This window comes from Furipterus horrens, unplaced genomic scaffold (assembly GCF_987537825.1).
Source record: "Furipterus horrens unplaced genomic scaffold, mFurHor1.1.pri manual_scaffold_7, whole genome shotgun sequence".
Classification (NCBI taxonomy): domain Eukaryota; kingdom Metazoa; phylum Chordata; class Mammalia; order Chiroptera; family Furipteridae; genus Furipterus; species Furipterus horrens.
The window spans coordinates 31,510,132-31,526,312 of NW_028327177.1; the positions used below are offsets into that span (position 1 = coordinate 31,510,132).

Here is a 16,181-nt window from a genome sequence, read left to right on the forward strand (position 1 = left end):
TGACACCCAAAGCAGAAACCTGAGCATCATCCTTGATCCTTTTCTCCACCTTGCCTTCCAGAGCAAATCGGTTAGCAATCAATTTTAGATTTTACCTCTTAAAGACTTGCCTAATATGTTCTCTTTTCTCTATCCTTTCTAGCACTTGCACCACTTACTCACTGTGTGACTTTGGACAATTTAATGCCTTTGAGTCTGATTTCTCACCTATAAAATTGAGAAAACACCTTCTGCAGAATTGGGTTTTTTGTTTTCCTTTTTTTGGAGAAAATGTATATAAAAATTGCAGAATGGTCTCTGAGACCAATAAATGTTAGTTATTTTAGGAGTAGGAGAAAAGTTCCCAATGACATGCCCCCTATTTTACAGTTTTCAATAGCTTATATGATTGTCTAGAGTTCTGCTGTCCAATATGGTAGCCACTAGCTACATGTGGCTACTGAATATGTGAACTGTGTGACCAGTCAGAACTGGGAGGTGCTTTGAATGTAAAATACTTATTGGATTTTGAGTGAAAACAGCACACACACACATTTTTTAAAAAGGAAAATACCTCAATTTTTATATTGTTAACATATTTTAATATGCTTTATTGATTATGCTTAGTTGTCTCAATTTCTTTTCCCTTTGTTCCTCTCCATCCAGTAAACACTCCCCCTCCTTCCAGTTGCCCCCCCTTAGTCCATGCCCATTGGTTGTGCATATAGTTCTTCTCAACATCTTCCTATCTACTCCGCTCCTTCCTACTATGCTTCTTAATTCCTGTACCATCTCCCTCCCTTTTCCCCCTTCCCCTCCCTGCTGACCTCCCCCCAAAATGTTCCCCATACCTATAGTTCTTTTTCCCTCTCGTTGCCTACTTAGTTTGCCTTTGTTTCAGTTCCCTAGCTTCTGTTGTTGGGGTTGTGATACAGTTTTCATTTTAATGTTCATAGTTTTGATCCTCCTTCTCCTAAACAAGTCCCTTTAACATTTCATGTAACAGTGGTTTGGATCTGATGAACTCCTTCAGTTTTACTTTGTCCTGGAAGCACGTTCTCTGCCCTTCTATCCTGAATGACAGCTTCGCTGGATAGAGTAATTGTGGTTGCAGGTTTTTGCTTTTCATTACTTTGAATATTTCTTGCCACTCCCTTCTTGCCTGCAGAGTTTCTTTTGAGAAATCAGCTGTTAAGTCTTATTGGGACCCTTTTGTACATAGTTCTCGTCTTCTCTCTTGCTGCTTTTAAGATTCTCTCTTTATCCTTAATTTTTGACATTTTGATTAAAATGTGTCTTGGTGTGGTTCTGAGTCCAATTTTTTTGGAACTCTGTGCTGCCTGGACCTGTAAGTCTATTTCCTTCCCCAAGTTAGGGAAGTTCTGCCTCATTATTTTTTCACATAATTTTTCAATTTCTAGTTCTTCTTCACCTTCTGGCAATCCTATTATTCGAATGTTCATTTGCTTATAGCTGTCCCAGAGGTTTCTGAGCCTCTCCTCATTTTCCTCACTTTTTGTTTCCTCTTCCTGTACTGGTTGACTGTTTGTTCCTTCCCTATGTTCCGATTTGTTGATTTGATCCCTGGTTTTCCTTCCCTCACCACTTGTTTTGTATGTATTCTCATTCATTTCAGCATGACTAGCCTTCATTCCTTCCCCATCTTTTTTAATATCCGCTGTTAGCTCTGTAAGCATTCTTACAACCAAAGCTCTGAACTGAGCCTCAGAAAGATTTTCTATCTGCTGGTCTGATAGATCATATACTTGCTGTCTGGTCAACTGCGTGACTGGGACCTACACTGTTAACATATTGCCATGATAATTTAGACATACTGGGTTAAATTATTAAAATCAATTTTGCCTTTTTTGTACTTGTAAAAATGTGGCTACCAGAAAATTATAAATTTATACATACAACTTGCACAGTATTTCCATTTGGACAGTGTTAGTCTAGAACAGCAGTTCTCGGTTTCTGATTCAATAGATCTAGGATGGGGCCCAACAATTAGCATTCCTAACAAGTTTCCAAATATCCCCAGAAGTCTGATGTGGAGACCATATTTTGAGAACTACTGGTTTAGAGCACTATCTTCAAAAGCTCCTTTGCTCATTTTCCTCTTACAACAGTTTTACATAAGTATTCGCTTCCCTTTATAGATTTTTAAGACATATAATTTTTCTTAGCAAAGGTTTACAGAATTATATAAAGTTTAAGGAAATGCTAAAGTATAGTTTAAATACTGAGTTTTTAAATAATAAATTACTTTGTTTCTATTTTAAAACATATAGGCATTTAGAAATAATTCTAACAAAATATGTGCAATATTTGTGTGCTGAAAATTACAAAACACTGACAAGACAAATTAAACACATGAATAAATGAAGAGATATACTATGTTCATGAACTGAAAGACCTGATATTGTTAAGGTATCAACTGCCCCAACCTGATTTATAGATTCATTGCACTCTGAATCAAAATCTCAGCAGGCTTTTTACAACAGACATTGAAAAGATGATTCTGTCTTGACTGGTGGGGTTCAGTGGGTTGGGTGCCATCCAACAAACCAAAGGGTCACCAGTTCAATTCCTGACCCGAGCACATGCCTGGGTAACAGGCCAGGTCCCCAGTTGGGGACATGCAAGAGCCAACCAATTGATGTTTCTGTCCCTCTCTCTAAAAACAAATAGATTTTTTTTTTAAACATGATTCTAAAATTTATATGAAAAAGTGAAGGACCTAGAATAGCCAAACTGATTTTGAAATATAGCAGGTCCTTGAATAACATTTTCTCATTATAAAGTTAATGAGAAAAAAAAAATGATCCTCAGCAGGGCCACTGTCTGTGTGGAGTTAGCACATTCCCCCCATGTCTGGGAGGGTCTTCCCCAGTGCTTGGTTTCCTCCCAAATCCCAAAGGCATGCATGCTGGTTAATTGGCAGGTCTAAACTGTCCCAGTCTGAGTGAGTGTGTAGGTGTGTCTGAGCAGCACTATGAAAGAAGGGCAGCCTTTCCCGGTTTGGTTCCCACCTTATGTCCTGAGTTGCCACGATAGGCTCTGGCCACCTGTGACCCTGAACTGGAATAAGCAGGTTGGAAAATAATTCTTGTTTTTATTAATCTTTCTTAAATGTATGTACAGCTCACATTTATTTCAATGTTTAATATTAGAATTGTTTTGGGTCTTATTTAGAAGGTTGGTGATCTTTTTGTGACCAGAAATATGCCATAAGAATTTAACTTTTGTTCGTATCAATTAGTCTATGGTAAAACTAGTTTCGTTACAGGTTGTTTCACTTAAAATCATTTTCCAAGAACCTACTGACAGCATTAAGTGAAGTCTTAGTGTACGACGAAACTGGAAGACTTACAGTACTTGGTTTCAAAACTTACTATAAAATTAGAGTATGGATTCTCCCCCCAACCCCAATATTTTTTAAAGTAGCTGAAAATGGACAACTGTGAGAAGGCAATGAAATGACAATAGAGGAATAACATGACATATGAACTGTATTTTCAGGCAGATCAATTTCAGGAAAGAGTACAAAGAGAAGTTGAAAAGCTGGAAGACTGCCAGTCTAGGAAAACCAACCACCTTAACAAAACCCACAGGGGTTTTACAGGCTGGGTCTTACATCCCATCTAGCCTCATCATCTGCCTCACCTCACATAACAAATAAATATTTGCATACTGCTTCCAGTCTACTCCTAGACCATCCTATTTCTTTTCTTTGAGTTTTTCCTTATGACATCAACCTTTTTACCAAGCTAACTGACTTAAGCCTCAAGTTTAGCACAAGATTTCCACCATCCAAATGCTATCTTCAATCTTCCTATAGAATTTACTGTACTATTAGTTCTGCAATTATACTATCTTATATCATTTAATATCTCACCTATGTCTCAACTTTCCAAATAGATTTTAACTCCTTGCATAAAATAAGCTATAAAGTAATTTTAAGGGATTTTGCTTTGTTTTTATAGCTTGGAACACAATCTTTAGTAAGTGAACCCTAAAGGATAAAAATAATAACTTTTCATGTTTTCTAGATTTTTTTTTTTTTAAAAGAGCATTATCTGTATGTCTAAGACCAGTTAGGTATACTTATGAAGATAAAAAAAAAGGAGAACCAAAACACCTTTTCAAATATTGTTTTAAGCCTATGACTATCATTTTAAAATCAGGAATATGTAACAGCGCTGGCCAGGTGTCTCAGTTAGTTGGAGTGTCCTCCCACTCACCAAAAGGTTTCAGGTTCTATCCCTGGTTGGGGCAAGTAGGGGAGGTAACCTATCGGTGTTCCCCTCTCTCTCTTTCTGTCTCTCTCTCTCAATGTTTCTCTCTCTCTCTCTCTCTCTCTCTCCCTCCCCACCTTTCTCTAAAATCAAACATATCCTCAGGTAAGAATTTAAATATTTAAAAAACAGAATATATAACTTCCGATTCTTGACTTTCATGTTAAAATTAGTGTATTATTTTTAATCCTCACCTGAGGATATGCTTTTTTTACAATTTTAGAGAGAAAGGGAGAGAGAGAAACATCAATCCCTCGTCTCTCGTACGCACCCTGACTGGAGATCAAACCTGCAACCTAGTGTGTGTCCTGACCAGAAGTTGAACAACCTTTTGATGTATGGGATAATGCTCCAACCGAGTCACCTGGCCAGGGCAGTGAAGCATATTCTGAAACAGTAGTTGATGTATATTTTTACTCACCTTAACAGTACTGCAATGTAAACCTTTGGCCATGAGAATATATACCAAATCCCTTGTTAAACTGTCTTTAATTCCCAGGATAACACCACTATAGACAGAAGGTACTTCCCACTAGAAGAAATAAAAATACATATACACACTTAGAGAAAGCCAAATCTAGATAAGAATCTTTCAATAATCTTCTATTACATTTAAAAAATCATTCAAAGGTCATTAAAAAAAATATTGATAGCCATAATGAAATGCTAACAAAAATTAACATTCACTGTGATGAGTCAGAAGTAAATATTTAAATGCAAAAGAAAGGCAGTTCACTTCAGCAGTGTGAGCATCAACTGAGTGGTTCAGTCTGGAAGTACTGTTTAAATGCCTATCCCAGATCATAAGTTTCTGATCATTAGCAAATGACCCAAAGAGAGACCCATGGAGCAGATGTCAGGAAACATCTCCTACTAGTGCTGTTGCCCTGGCAAGATGGTCTTCAAAGGCACAACTTTTCCTTCCTTTGGAACAGCACTGATGCCCCACAGGAAGACGGTGTGGTCCTCTGAAGCACTAAGTAGTACCCACTGAGATTTGGGTTCCAAGAGAGCCCACAGCCTTCCTTCTGATGTCCATGAAGATGTAAGTCTGGGTTGCATTGTTCAGAAGGATCTGGTTTAGAAGGAGTTTTGTATAATCAAAAACAAGAACATCACATAAAAGGGTTCTCCGGCATATAATGTGACCTGTTCACTTCTCTTTCATGGTTGATCTTAATTTCTATTTCTATTTTTCCACTAACAGAGTGAAAGCCTCCAAATCCTTTTTCACTGTTGTACTGTGAAGCATCAAACTGAGCATCGCCATTAAGGAGCTGCACCCTGGCTATCACAGGTAGTTTTGTTCATCCACTATGTGTGTCCCAAGACAAGTCAATGATGCGGAAATTTTTCCCTTCTAGTCTGGTTACATCTGGAAGTCACTGTGTAGTTAGGCTGGGCCACTCCAAAGCACGGGTTATCACCTAATCATAAAGAAAAGGGATGTTCTCTTCCCATGTTTTGTACTCTTTATTGATGACACGTTCTTCTACTGCATCATCAAAGGCTTCTCCTTGACGGCCATGGTGGACAAACAAGCCAGGGGGATCCCAGGGTCTAGCACTGCGGGGGAGGATGGGGAGGATGAGGGCACTGTTCCGCCTGCCTGGGTGTTTTTAAATGAGTACCTAAAGCCAAACATGTCTATAAAAAGGTTTTAATGAACTGGTTCCAAGCTGTAGGCTGTAGACGATAAAGAGGTATTAAAAAACAAAAACAAAGTACTCTATTAAGCACATAGCAAGTATTAGCTAGAATGCATAAATAATATACCTTACTCATGTAATTACAGCTATATTTAAAGTATATATAGATGCTATAACAGTAAGTGAAATATAAACTTATTGTTAGAGGTTACTGACTTAACAGTATCTTTTTTGACATTTTTTATTTCTTTGTCAGTGGATGTTCTAAGTGCAATTATTATCATGTGAAGGTCCTAAAATTGTTCACAAATAAAAGGGGTCCTTATTCTCAAAAAGGTCCGGCAATAATACTTCAATTAAATTACATCAGAAAACAAGAGTAATTTTCTTATCTGTTCTTGACAGGGGGTTACTTACCTTATTAGACACTGTCCAGAATTGGCGCTCTGATGTCATACCATGTAATTCAATTAAAATCTGCCGAATCCTCCAGGGATCCACTGACAGTATCAGCTGATGCTCCAGCTGGCCAATGTTGACACTTGCTGAAGCTAAGAAAGGAAGAGATTTGTATTCCTATAATGACTTAATTCAAGGTTATACATTACCCTTTGACTATGAGAATGGTAATTTAGTGAGAGAAATTATGTATGTTTGTAAGTATTATATCTATGTTAAAACAGTTCCCATCTTGAGAACTAAATCATTAACATAACACAATTTACATATTAACATTATCCTCAGAGAAAACCTAATTTTGTCTGCATTTAATAAAGCTTTTAATAAAGTGATGAAAATATAAACAAAAGTAAAAATCAGAAACTGGTTCATGGAAAAAACTGTGTTATATATGGAAAAATTAACTTACATAGACAATCTCCTACTTTTGAATATGTTTTAACAAAAGCATATATAAATAAAATAAAATGTTATTTTGAATAATAAATATTTAGAATGTGGTTTTTGAAGGGCAAGGAAGAGAAGGAGGAAGGATTGCCTTCCCAAAGAAGAAATAATCATTAAAATTCCTAATCACAACTCAGCTTTCAGATACAGTCTTCAATAATCCATATCCAGCATTTTATGTTAATGTTATTCTTTTCCTTTACAACTTAACAGTAAACCAGTTTAAATCTAGTGAGCTTCACAGAAACTAAAATTTTGCCTTTTTAACCAACTCTATTCTGTCTCATCTATACTAAGTTTTGAAGCTTATGTTTTTTATTAATGAAAAACACTGCATTTTCTGCTTATAAATATAAAATAAGAGCAAAAAAGGAAGAAAATAAATAAGGCAAAAATGGAAATACTGCCAAAGCTAAATGTTTAGCCAATAGGCAGTATCACAGTGATATAGGCTAAAATGCATGAAAGCCTGTCCAGTATATTTTTATAGTCTTAGCACCCTTTACCAGTCCCTTCACACCACTTACTGTTACCTCCCAAGAACACATTAGCAGCCAAATTTCCTTGGTCTATTTCCCTAGCTAAACGTTTTATGTATCTCGGCCTAATTCTCCATTAACCATATACTCAGCAGAGTCCTAGCATGTAACTGCTTAGATAGAAATACAATTATGGAACACAGGTAAATTTCTATTAATTAAAAACATAAGTATAAATTAAAACAATTTAAGAGTGCATCCTCAAATATACTGAAGGGCAAATAAAATGTGCCAAGATTTTAGCAGACTAGAGAGCTAACCTGGAATATCATAAAATGAAGTCACAGGTTTAATGCACAGATTTATTCTAGGGGATCTCTTCCTCATCTGATCAAGAAGTAGCTTTCGTTCTTCATCCTTCAACAATGTAATGAAAAGCTCATGTGAAGAAATCATGAAAACATACTGCAGATCTTCCAACCCCAGACACACATTCCTAGATCAGTAAGAAATATTATTAAAACAAAAAAGTATATAATTTAGTTTGGGAAATACATTAACCAATTTTTACTAATAAACCATTTCACAAATCACCACTTCATAAACTGCATAACAATGCTTTGAAATTGTGATGTCAATGACACGATATAAGAGTAACTGATATATTAAAGTTTTGTGAGGTTGCACTAATCTCAACTTAACCCTGACTGGTTCTCAAATATCTGCCTGTTTATAAGACATTCAGTTCATTTACAAAAATTAATAAAGACACTTCCTCACAGGACTAAGTTCAAAGTTAAGGGGAAAAAAAAAGAAAGAAAAGTACTTACTTTAGAAAAGCAGCCATGTTTCCTTTCAAATAATCTGAAGGCTTTTCTAAATTTATTGATCTTGAACATACCTAAAAATGAGTGTTTTTTATGAGTATGGGCACTTCACAAAATAATACACTAATAGCATGAAAAGTTATAATTCAAAAACAAATAAAATTTCCTTTCTCAGCCATATATCAACCGCAGATTTGATTAAGTAATTTAAAGATTTTATTTATTTTTAGATAGAGGAGAAGGGAGGGAGAAAGAGAGGGAGAGAAACATCAGTGTGTGGTTGCCTCTCGCGCACTCCAAACTGGGGACCTGGTCTGCAACCCAGGCATGTGCCCTGACTGGGAATTGAACCAGCCGCCTTTTGGCTTGCAGGATGACACCCATCCTGCTGAGCCACACCAGTTAGGGCTGTCCAGGCACTCTTGATAATTATTTGTGTTTCTGGGAATTAATTGAGATCCCATGTTATGTGATATATCTTTCCAATTTGATAATATTGGAAAGATATATCACACCAACCAGTGTTGATAAAGTACTTTAAAAGATGATGTCAAAAATTAAAATCCATTATGGGGAGAGGGAGTAGAATCTGATCATTTCGATTACTGCAATATGTATTACTAAGAATAATCTATTTACCATGGTATAGAGTTCTCCCAGAATTTATAAACTGTGTTAACAATTACATGTAAACTCTAAGAATCAGTAGCTACTGTCAGAAGATTCACCTTTGTTGCAAAGAATCAGTAATAGCTAAGCTATATAATAAAAACCAATGGTTAAAAAATTAACCAAGGTTTAGAAAATAATGAAAATAAAGAATGATAGAAACTAGTTACAAAAATATTATTTACCTACAAGTATTCTAATAATATTATTGAGTTTATTAATTAGGATGATTTACAAGCCAAAATAAAATATAATTAGTATAAAAGTCCCTAACTTCAAGAAATTGTCAGATATTGCGTAATAAAATAAATTATAGAATGTTGGTAGCTGCATTGTTCATAATAGCAAAAACGTGGAAACAACCCTATAGTCTGTCAACTCATGAAAGGACACACAAAATGGACAATGAATACTGTGCCCAGATAAATGAACACACAAAATAAGATACTGAATAGTATACCCACTCAATGGAATTATTATTCAGCCGTAAAAAGGAATGAAGTGCTAACACACACTACAACATGAATGAACACTGAAAATATTACTAAGCTAGTTATAAAGGACAACATATTTCATAATTTCATTTATAAGAAATGTACAGAACATGCAAATCTATAGACAAAAAGTAGGGTTGAAGGGGCTGAGGGGAATGAGGAATGACTGCTTATGGAGAGGAGGCTTTGTTGCAGGGTTGGAGTGCAGGGGCAATAAAAATGTTAAAAAACTGAGGTGATGGCTGCATAACTGAGCATGCTAAAAAACAGTGAATTATACACTTTAAATGGGTAAACAGTATGGTATATGGATATTTTCAAGTAGCTATTAACTAAAAGGTAAAAAATACAGTATTTTAAAAGTACTATCCTCAAATGAATAGGTTACCCTATCAGTGTATATCACATCTGAGGATCTTGTAGCATGCACAATGTATTTACATTCTCATAATTTTGCTCCATGAAAAATTGATTTTGTAAATGATATTTTATTGCTTATGCTATTATAGTTGTCCCTACTTCTTCTCCCTTCGCCGACCTCTACATACCACTCCCCTCCTTCAGACAATCCCCACACCGTTGTCCATGTCTTTTGGTAATCCCATCACCTTTCATCTAGTGCCCCCTCCCCTGAGGCTGTCAGTGTGTTCCATGTGTCCATGCCCGTCTCTATTTTGTTCATTAGATTCTACATATAAATGAGATCATAAGGTATTTGTCTTTTCACTGATCGACTTATTTCACTTAGCATAATAGTCTCTAGGTCCATCCATGCTGTCGCAAAAGCCAGGAATTTCTTTTTTACTGCTGCATAATATTCCATTGTATAAATGTGCCTCAGCTTTTTTTATCCATTCGTCTGCTATTGACCACTTAGGCTGTTTCCAGATCTTGGCTATTGTAAATAATGCTGTTATGAACATGGAAGTTCAAAAGAATATATTCTTCTGAATAGGTGTTTCGGGATTCTTAGAATATATTCCAAGAAGTGAGATCGATGTGTCAAAAACGCAGTTCCATTTTTAATTTTTTTGAGGAAACTCCACTGCTTTCCAGTGTCTTCACCAGTCCTGCATTCCTACCAACAGTTCACTACGGTTCCCTTTTCTCCACACCCTCACCCAGCACTCATTATTTGTTCGTGTAAAATTAAAGTTTATATTAGAATTAATATTAAATTTGCTGTCATATGTAAGATCTTACAGTAATACTTGTGTCTTTTCATAACAGATTATTTACTCACATACAGAGCACCATTGTACACGTGTCATGAAAAAATTTAGGGAAGATTCATTTACTTCTGATAATTAACATAAGATATTTTGTGAATTCACCTCAATTTTTTACAAAGCCTCATTAAAAATATGAAATAGGGGACATCTCTATAAATTTTATAACATTAAAAAGGTAAAAAAGGCTTTAATACTAATAACCTTAAAAATTTAGATGAAGTAGATAAATTCTTAGAAAATAATTTAACATTAATCAAGAAAAAATAGCTCAATATTCACTGATGAAATTGAATGAGTGCCAAAAAATCTTCAAACAAAATAAGTCTGTAGACCCAAATACTTCATTATGAAATTGGACCTAACACTGAAACAAGCAGGAAGTCCATTTTACACTAATTTTCCAAGGCAAGAAAGAAGACACCGAATTCATTTGAGGCAACATGACCATGAAACCAAAATCAAAGGCAGGACAAAAAAAAAATAAAATAAAGCATCAATCTCACACACAAATGCAAAAAAAAAAAAAAAAAACCACCTAATATATATTTTTAAAAGATGACATACACCGAAAACAAATACAATTATGTTAATTATGTCACTTAAGGTTAAAAAAACAAAACAAAACATGACCTAACTGGGTTTATTCCAGACAAGCAAAGACAGTTTAACAATTTAATATACTGCACCACATTAATAGATTAGAAAAGTTAAGTCACAAGATTGTAATAGACATAGAGAAAGCATCTGATAAAATTTAAAAATTGTTCATGATTTTAAGAAAAAAACAGGCCTTAGTGAACTAAGGATAGATGAAAACTTCCATATCAGATAAGGAGTAGCTACAAGAAAAATATAAACATTCCAAATGGTGAAACAGTGCAAGCTTTTCCTCTGAACTGAGCATGAGACCAGGAAGCACACCAGAGCCCCTTACACTGAACAGTGTGTACTGAGGCCATAGTCAGCAAAATAAGATTAAAAATAAAAATAAAGAGATTAGAAAAAGAAAAAATAAAATACATTATTTACAAAGGAAGAGTTTATTTAGAAAATAAACTTACAGAAAAAGTAATAAAATTTTTAAGAATTTATCAAAGTCATTGGAAGCAAAATCATCATACAAAGTTCAATTCTACTTCTATACCAATGCAAAAACTATTATCAAGTGCATATTAAAAAAACAAAAGGCTTTTATGGAAAAATTACAAAGCTCTGAAGGACATTAAAAAAATGCCTTAATAAATCAAAAGCTGTACCAGTTCATGAATTAGAATACTTAATATTGTAAAGATATTAATTCTTCTCAAATTGGTTTTTAAATGTAATGTAATTCCAGCCCTGGTCAGGTAGCCCAGTTTGTTAGAATGTTGTCCTGATAAGCCAAGATTGAGGAGTTGATCCCCAGTCAAGGCCCATAGAAGAATCAACCAATGAATGCATAAATAAGTGGAACAACAAATTGATCTCCCCTGCACTCCGTCCCTACCTCTTTCAAAAAAGTATAAATAAATAAATAAATGTAAAATAACTCCAACAGGCTCATATGTGGAACTTCACAATCTGAATCTACTGTTTACAACAAAATGCAAAACACAAGAAGGTGAATACAACTTTGAAAAACAATGTTTGTACTTTAGATATACAGACATGGAAATACTGACATATGAATAGACAAACAGAAGTGGTACAGAACAGAGGACAGAAAGAGGCCACACATACCTGGCATTCAATAAAGGTAGCAGTGGAGATTGGTAGAAAAAAGATGGACCATTCAGTAAATGGTACAGGAACAAATGAATAGTCATGTGACAAAAAGAATGACATCGGACCCCCTACTTCACAGGACACACAAAAAAATCAATTGTAGGTGGATTAAAGACCTGAATGTGAAAGAAAAGCTAGGCTCAAAAGCTTTTACACAATAAACTATAAGATTGTTTTCATGACCACAGGACAGGAAAAGCTCTTTTTTAAAAAGATTTTATTTATTTTTAGAGAAAGGGGAAAGGAGGGAGAAAAAGAGAAAAAGATAATGTGAAAGAGAAACATCGATTGGTTGCCTCTTGCACACCCCCAGTTGGGGACCTGGCCTGCAACCAAGGCATATGCCTGGCCTGGGAATTGAACCAGTGACCTCTCGGTTTGTGGGACATTGCCCAACCCACCTGGCTGCACCAATCAGGGCAGGAAAAGTTTTCTTAAGAAATCATGAATCTCTTCCTTAATGAAAGGATTGATAAATTTCACATTAAAATTAAGAGCTTTTAAAATGATAAAAAGTTTAAAGAGAATCAAACTCAAAGAAGATATCTGCAATATATAAAATTGGTATAGGACAGAGGCTATAAAAAAACTACCAAAAATTTTTCTGCAAAAAAAAGAAAAATCCAACCGAAAAAATAAGACATACCACTTGGAACAGATACCTCAAAAGACAAACTCTACATGAGAAGAAAAAGTAAAATACAGGAGAGCTGGTAAATTCCTTAGTAATAGGGAAATGGAAATTTAAAGCTCAATGAGGTAACATTATACAATGACCTAACAGGCAAATATGAAAACACCAAGTGTTAGTAAGGATACTGACCAATGAGAATTCTTACGCATGCTGGTGGCAAAAAAAAAAAAAAAACAACTTTGATATTATAAAGTAGTATTTCAGATATACCTTCTCTAAATGTATAAATAGGCAAACAGTACATGTATGCTCCAGGATATATATTGATATATATAAATATGTTCCAAGCAGCACAGTAGCCAAAAACTATAAACACAAATGTCCATCCTCATGAGAACGGATAAATTGTGGCACAGTCACATAATGTTAAAACACCTTACAGCAATAGAACATATTTCACTGTAAGTATTAAAACATCTGCTACATGCTACATTGTAGGCCCACACTATCCGGGGTCATGTAGCTATTGATTATTTGAAAGATGTCTAGTACAGATTGAGATCTGCTATAAATGAAAAGATACACACACTTTCGAAAAGTAGGGATGAAAAAAATTGTAAAGTCTTTCATTAACTTTTCATACTAATTTTATGTTGAAATGATTATTTTGAATATACAAAATACAGGATTAAAATGAATTCTACCTTTAAAAAAAAACACCTTATAGTAATGTGGGGGGTAAAATTATCTACTTTAAATAACTTGAAAAAATCTCACAAATGTTTAGTGACAAAAAATGAATAAATTTTGTATGATTTCATTTATACAAAGTTCGAAATAGGAAAATTAAAGAATATAATTTAAGGGCGCATACAAAGGTAATACCACTATAAAGAAAAGCCAGGAAATGATTATCATTGAAGGCAGGACAGGGTTTCCTCAAGGGGAGGCAGAGAGGGTTTCGCAGACATAAGAAGGGCTTTTAGAGTGTTGGCAATGTTGCACTTTGGAACTAAGTGATGTTAATTATGCTGCATGTACTTCTCTCAGTGTCTATTACATGAAAACTATTAAAGAAAGAGGTTGAAAGATCCAATAGTTACACAGACTCCAGAATTCAGATGAGAGGCTAGAGGTGTGAATTGAGTTTTTGGTACATAGGCGACAGAACAGGTGGCTGACACTTAGGATAAGAATAAAAAATGACCTGTGAAGATGAGAGCCAAGGACAAAACTTTTGTAAACAAAAACAATAAAGGGAGAGTAATACAAAAATCACTGAAGGACTAAGGAAAATGCAGTATGGAGGAGAACTAGGAAAGAGACAAGGAAGGAGAGTGTCGTCCGCCAATAATATCAATTATCAGCCAGCAAGGCAGGTCAGATGAAGACAGAGAAGAGGGCATTGGATTTGGCAACTAAGACATCATTGGAAACTTAAAGCAAAATTATAAGTCAAAAGAGGATATAATGTCTTACCTCAAGAAGAAAGTCTATTTTCTCTTTATTAGGTCTAAGAAATAGCTGGTTAAATTGAATACTAATTGTTCTACCTTCCAATATATCACGAACTGTGTTACAGGCACAGACTTTAAAACAGATTTCATCTAGAGCTTCATTTCTGTAGAATACAAAAGTAGATCCACTAATATTTTTTAAATTATAAAAGGTATATATTACAAAACTAAATTCCCAAGAATGAGCCATGTATTCTAGAGAGGTTGAGATTTTAGGATACTCAGGGACACTAAGTAAATACCCAAGTCAGGAAGGGAAAAGCAGAACAGAAAGGTTTTGAACTTATTAAGGGACAATTTAGTTATACAAATTAGGTAACAGAATTGAATTCTGCTATGTATAATTTTCCCCAAGTGCTTTTAATATAGGTTAGAAGAAACTGAAGTGGCTGCTCTATGTTAATTTCTGTATAACAACAAAGTGAAAGTGTTGTCTTAAGACTTATAGGTAATTTGGAGATGTATTTTTGACAGACCTGAGATGCACACTTGCCCTTTTACTGAAAAATTCAAGAATTCTTTGATTTACTTACCCCTGTTGAGCTTTCTGAAAAAGTTCTCTTAGTACTGACTGTCGGAACTGGACAGGTAAACTGAAGGTTAAGTTATCTTCAATGAAAATCTTTATTACCTCCTAGAACACAGACAAAATTGCATCCATTTCAAAAATCATGACAAAATTTCTTTAAACAAGTCTTTCTCCTCCCAAAATTAAAATACGTTTAAAAATAAATTTTTAATAGATATCTTTCTATAATACACACACACATTGAAGAAAAATCATAAAAATATTTTACTAGAGCCCTGACCAGTATAGCTCAGTTGGTTGAAGCACTGTCCCATACACCACAAAGTCGTGGGTTCCGTTCCCTTTCAGGGCATATACCTAGGTTGCAGGTTTGATCCCCAGGCAGGGTGCGTACAAGAGGCAACCAACTGATGTTTCTCTCTCTCATCAATGTTTCTCTCTCTGTCCCTCCCTTCCCCTCTCTCTAAAATCTGCCCTGGCTATTGTGGCTCAGTGAATTGAGTGCCAGCCTGTCAACCAAAGGATCACCAGTCCAATTCCCAGTCAGGGTACATGCCTCAGTTACAGGCCAGTTGGGGGCACGCGAGAGGTAACCACACATTAATGTTTCTTTCCCTCTCCTTCGCCTCCCTTCCCCTCTCTCTAAAAATAAATAGTTTTTTAAAATATTCTATTAAAAAAATAAAATCAATATGCACATCCTCAGATGAGAATGAAAATAATCTTACTAGAAAAATCTCTTCCTAAAATTTTAAAATTAAAGATAAAAATAGCACTCCCTCCATCTTCAGATATTTATTTATTTATGAATGAGAATTATGTAAGAGTTATTTGAGCAAACTGACAACATATGCTGGGGAGCAAAATCTCAGTTGCTCCCTCTCCCACCTTTTTTTCACTTAAAGGTCATGGACCAAAAATGAGAGATGAGAAAAGAACCCATCAGTAGGAGGCAATGCAGCTACGTTATTAGAAGTTTTTAAAAATTCACCTCATTCACTTTAAACACAAGTTCATATAACAAACTTTTTAAAATATTAAAACAATTAATTTAAAATAATTTTGCTGGAAAAACAACATGCTAAAAAACAACCCTAATACAGTAGTCCCTCCCTCTCTATATCGTGGTTCACTTATCACAGCCTCACTGTATCACAGGATTTTTTTAAGTATTATATTTAATTACTTATCGCGAATTTTTCAC

The 16,181-nt window shown here is 34.9% G+C and overlaps 1 protein-coding gene and 1 pseudogene across 1 annotated transcript in view; both read right to left on the bottom strand.

The window, feature by feature from the left end:
- The window catches only part of INTS8 (integrator complex subunit 8), a 57,808-nt gene that overhangs the window by 25,871 nt on the left and 15,756 nt on the right, over window positions 1–16,181 (bottom strand). Inside the window, exons 9-14 of the mRNA XM_090283547.1 lie at window positions 14,982–15,082; window positions 14,411–14,552; window positions 8,142–8,212; window positions 7,632–7,807; window positions 6,344–6,477; window positions 4,699–4,809 (exon numbers count right to left, since the gene is read on the bottom strand). Coding sequence (XP_090139673.1) covers window positions 4,699–4,809; window positions 6,344–6,477; window positions 7,632–7,807; window positions 8,142–8,212; window positions 14,411–14,552; window positions 14,982–15,082 — 735 coding nt within the window. The remainder of the gene's footprint in view (window positions 1–4,698; window positions 4,810–6,343; window positions 6,478–7,631; window positions 7,808–8,141; window positions 8,213–14,410; window positions 14,553–14,981; window positions 15,083–16,181) is intronic.
- On the bottom strand, window positions 4,954–6,062 carry LOC150004227 (histone-binding protein RBBP4-B pseudogene; annotated as a pseudogene).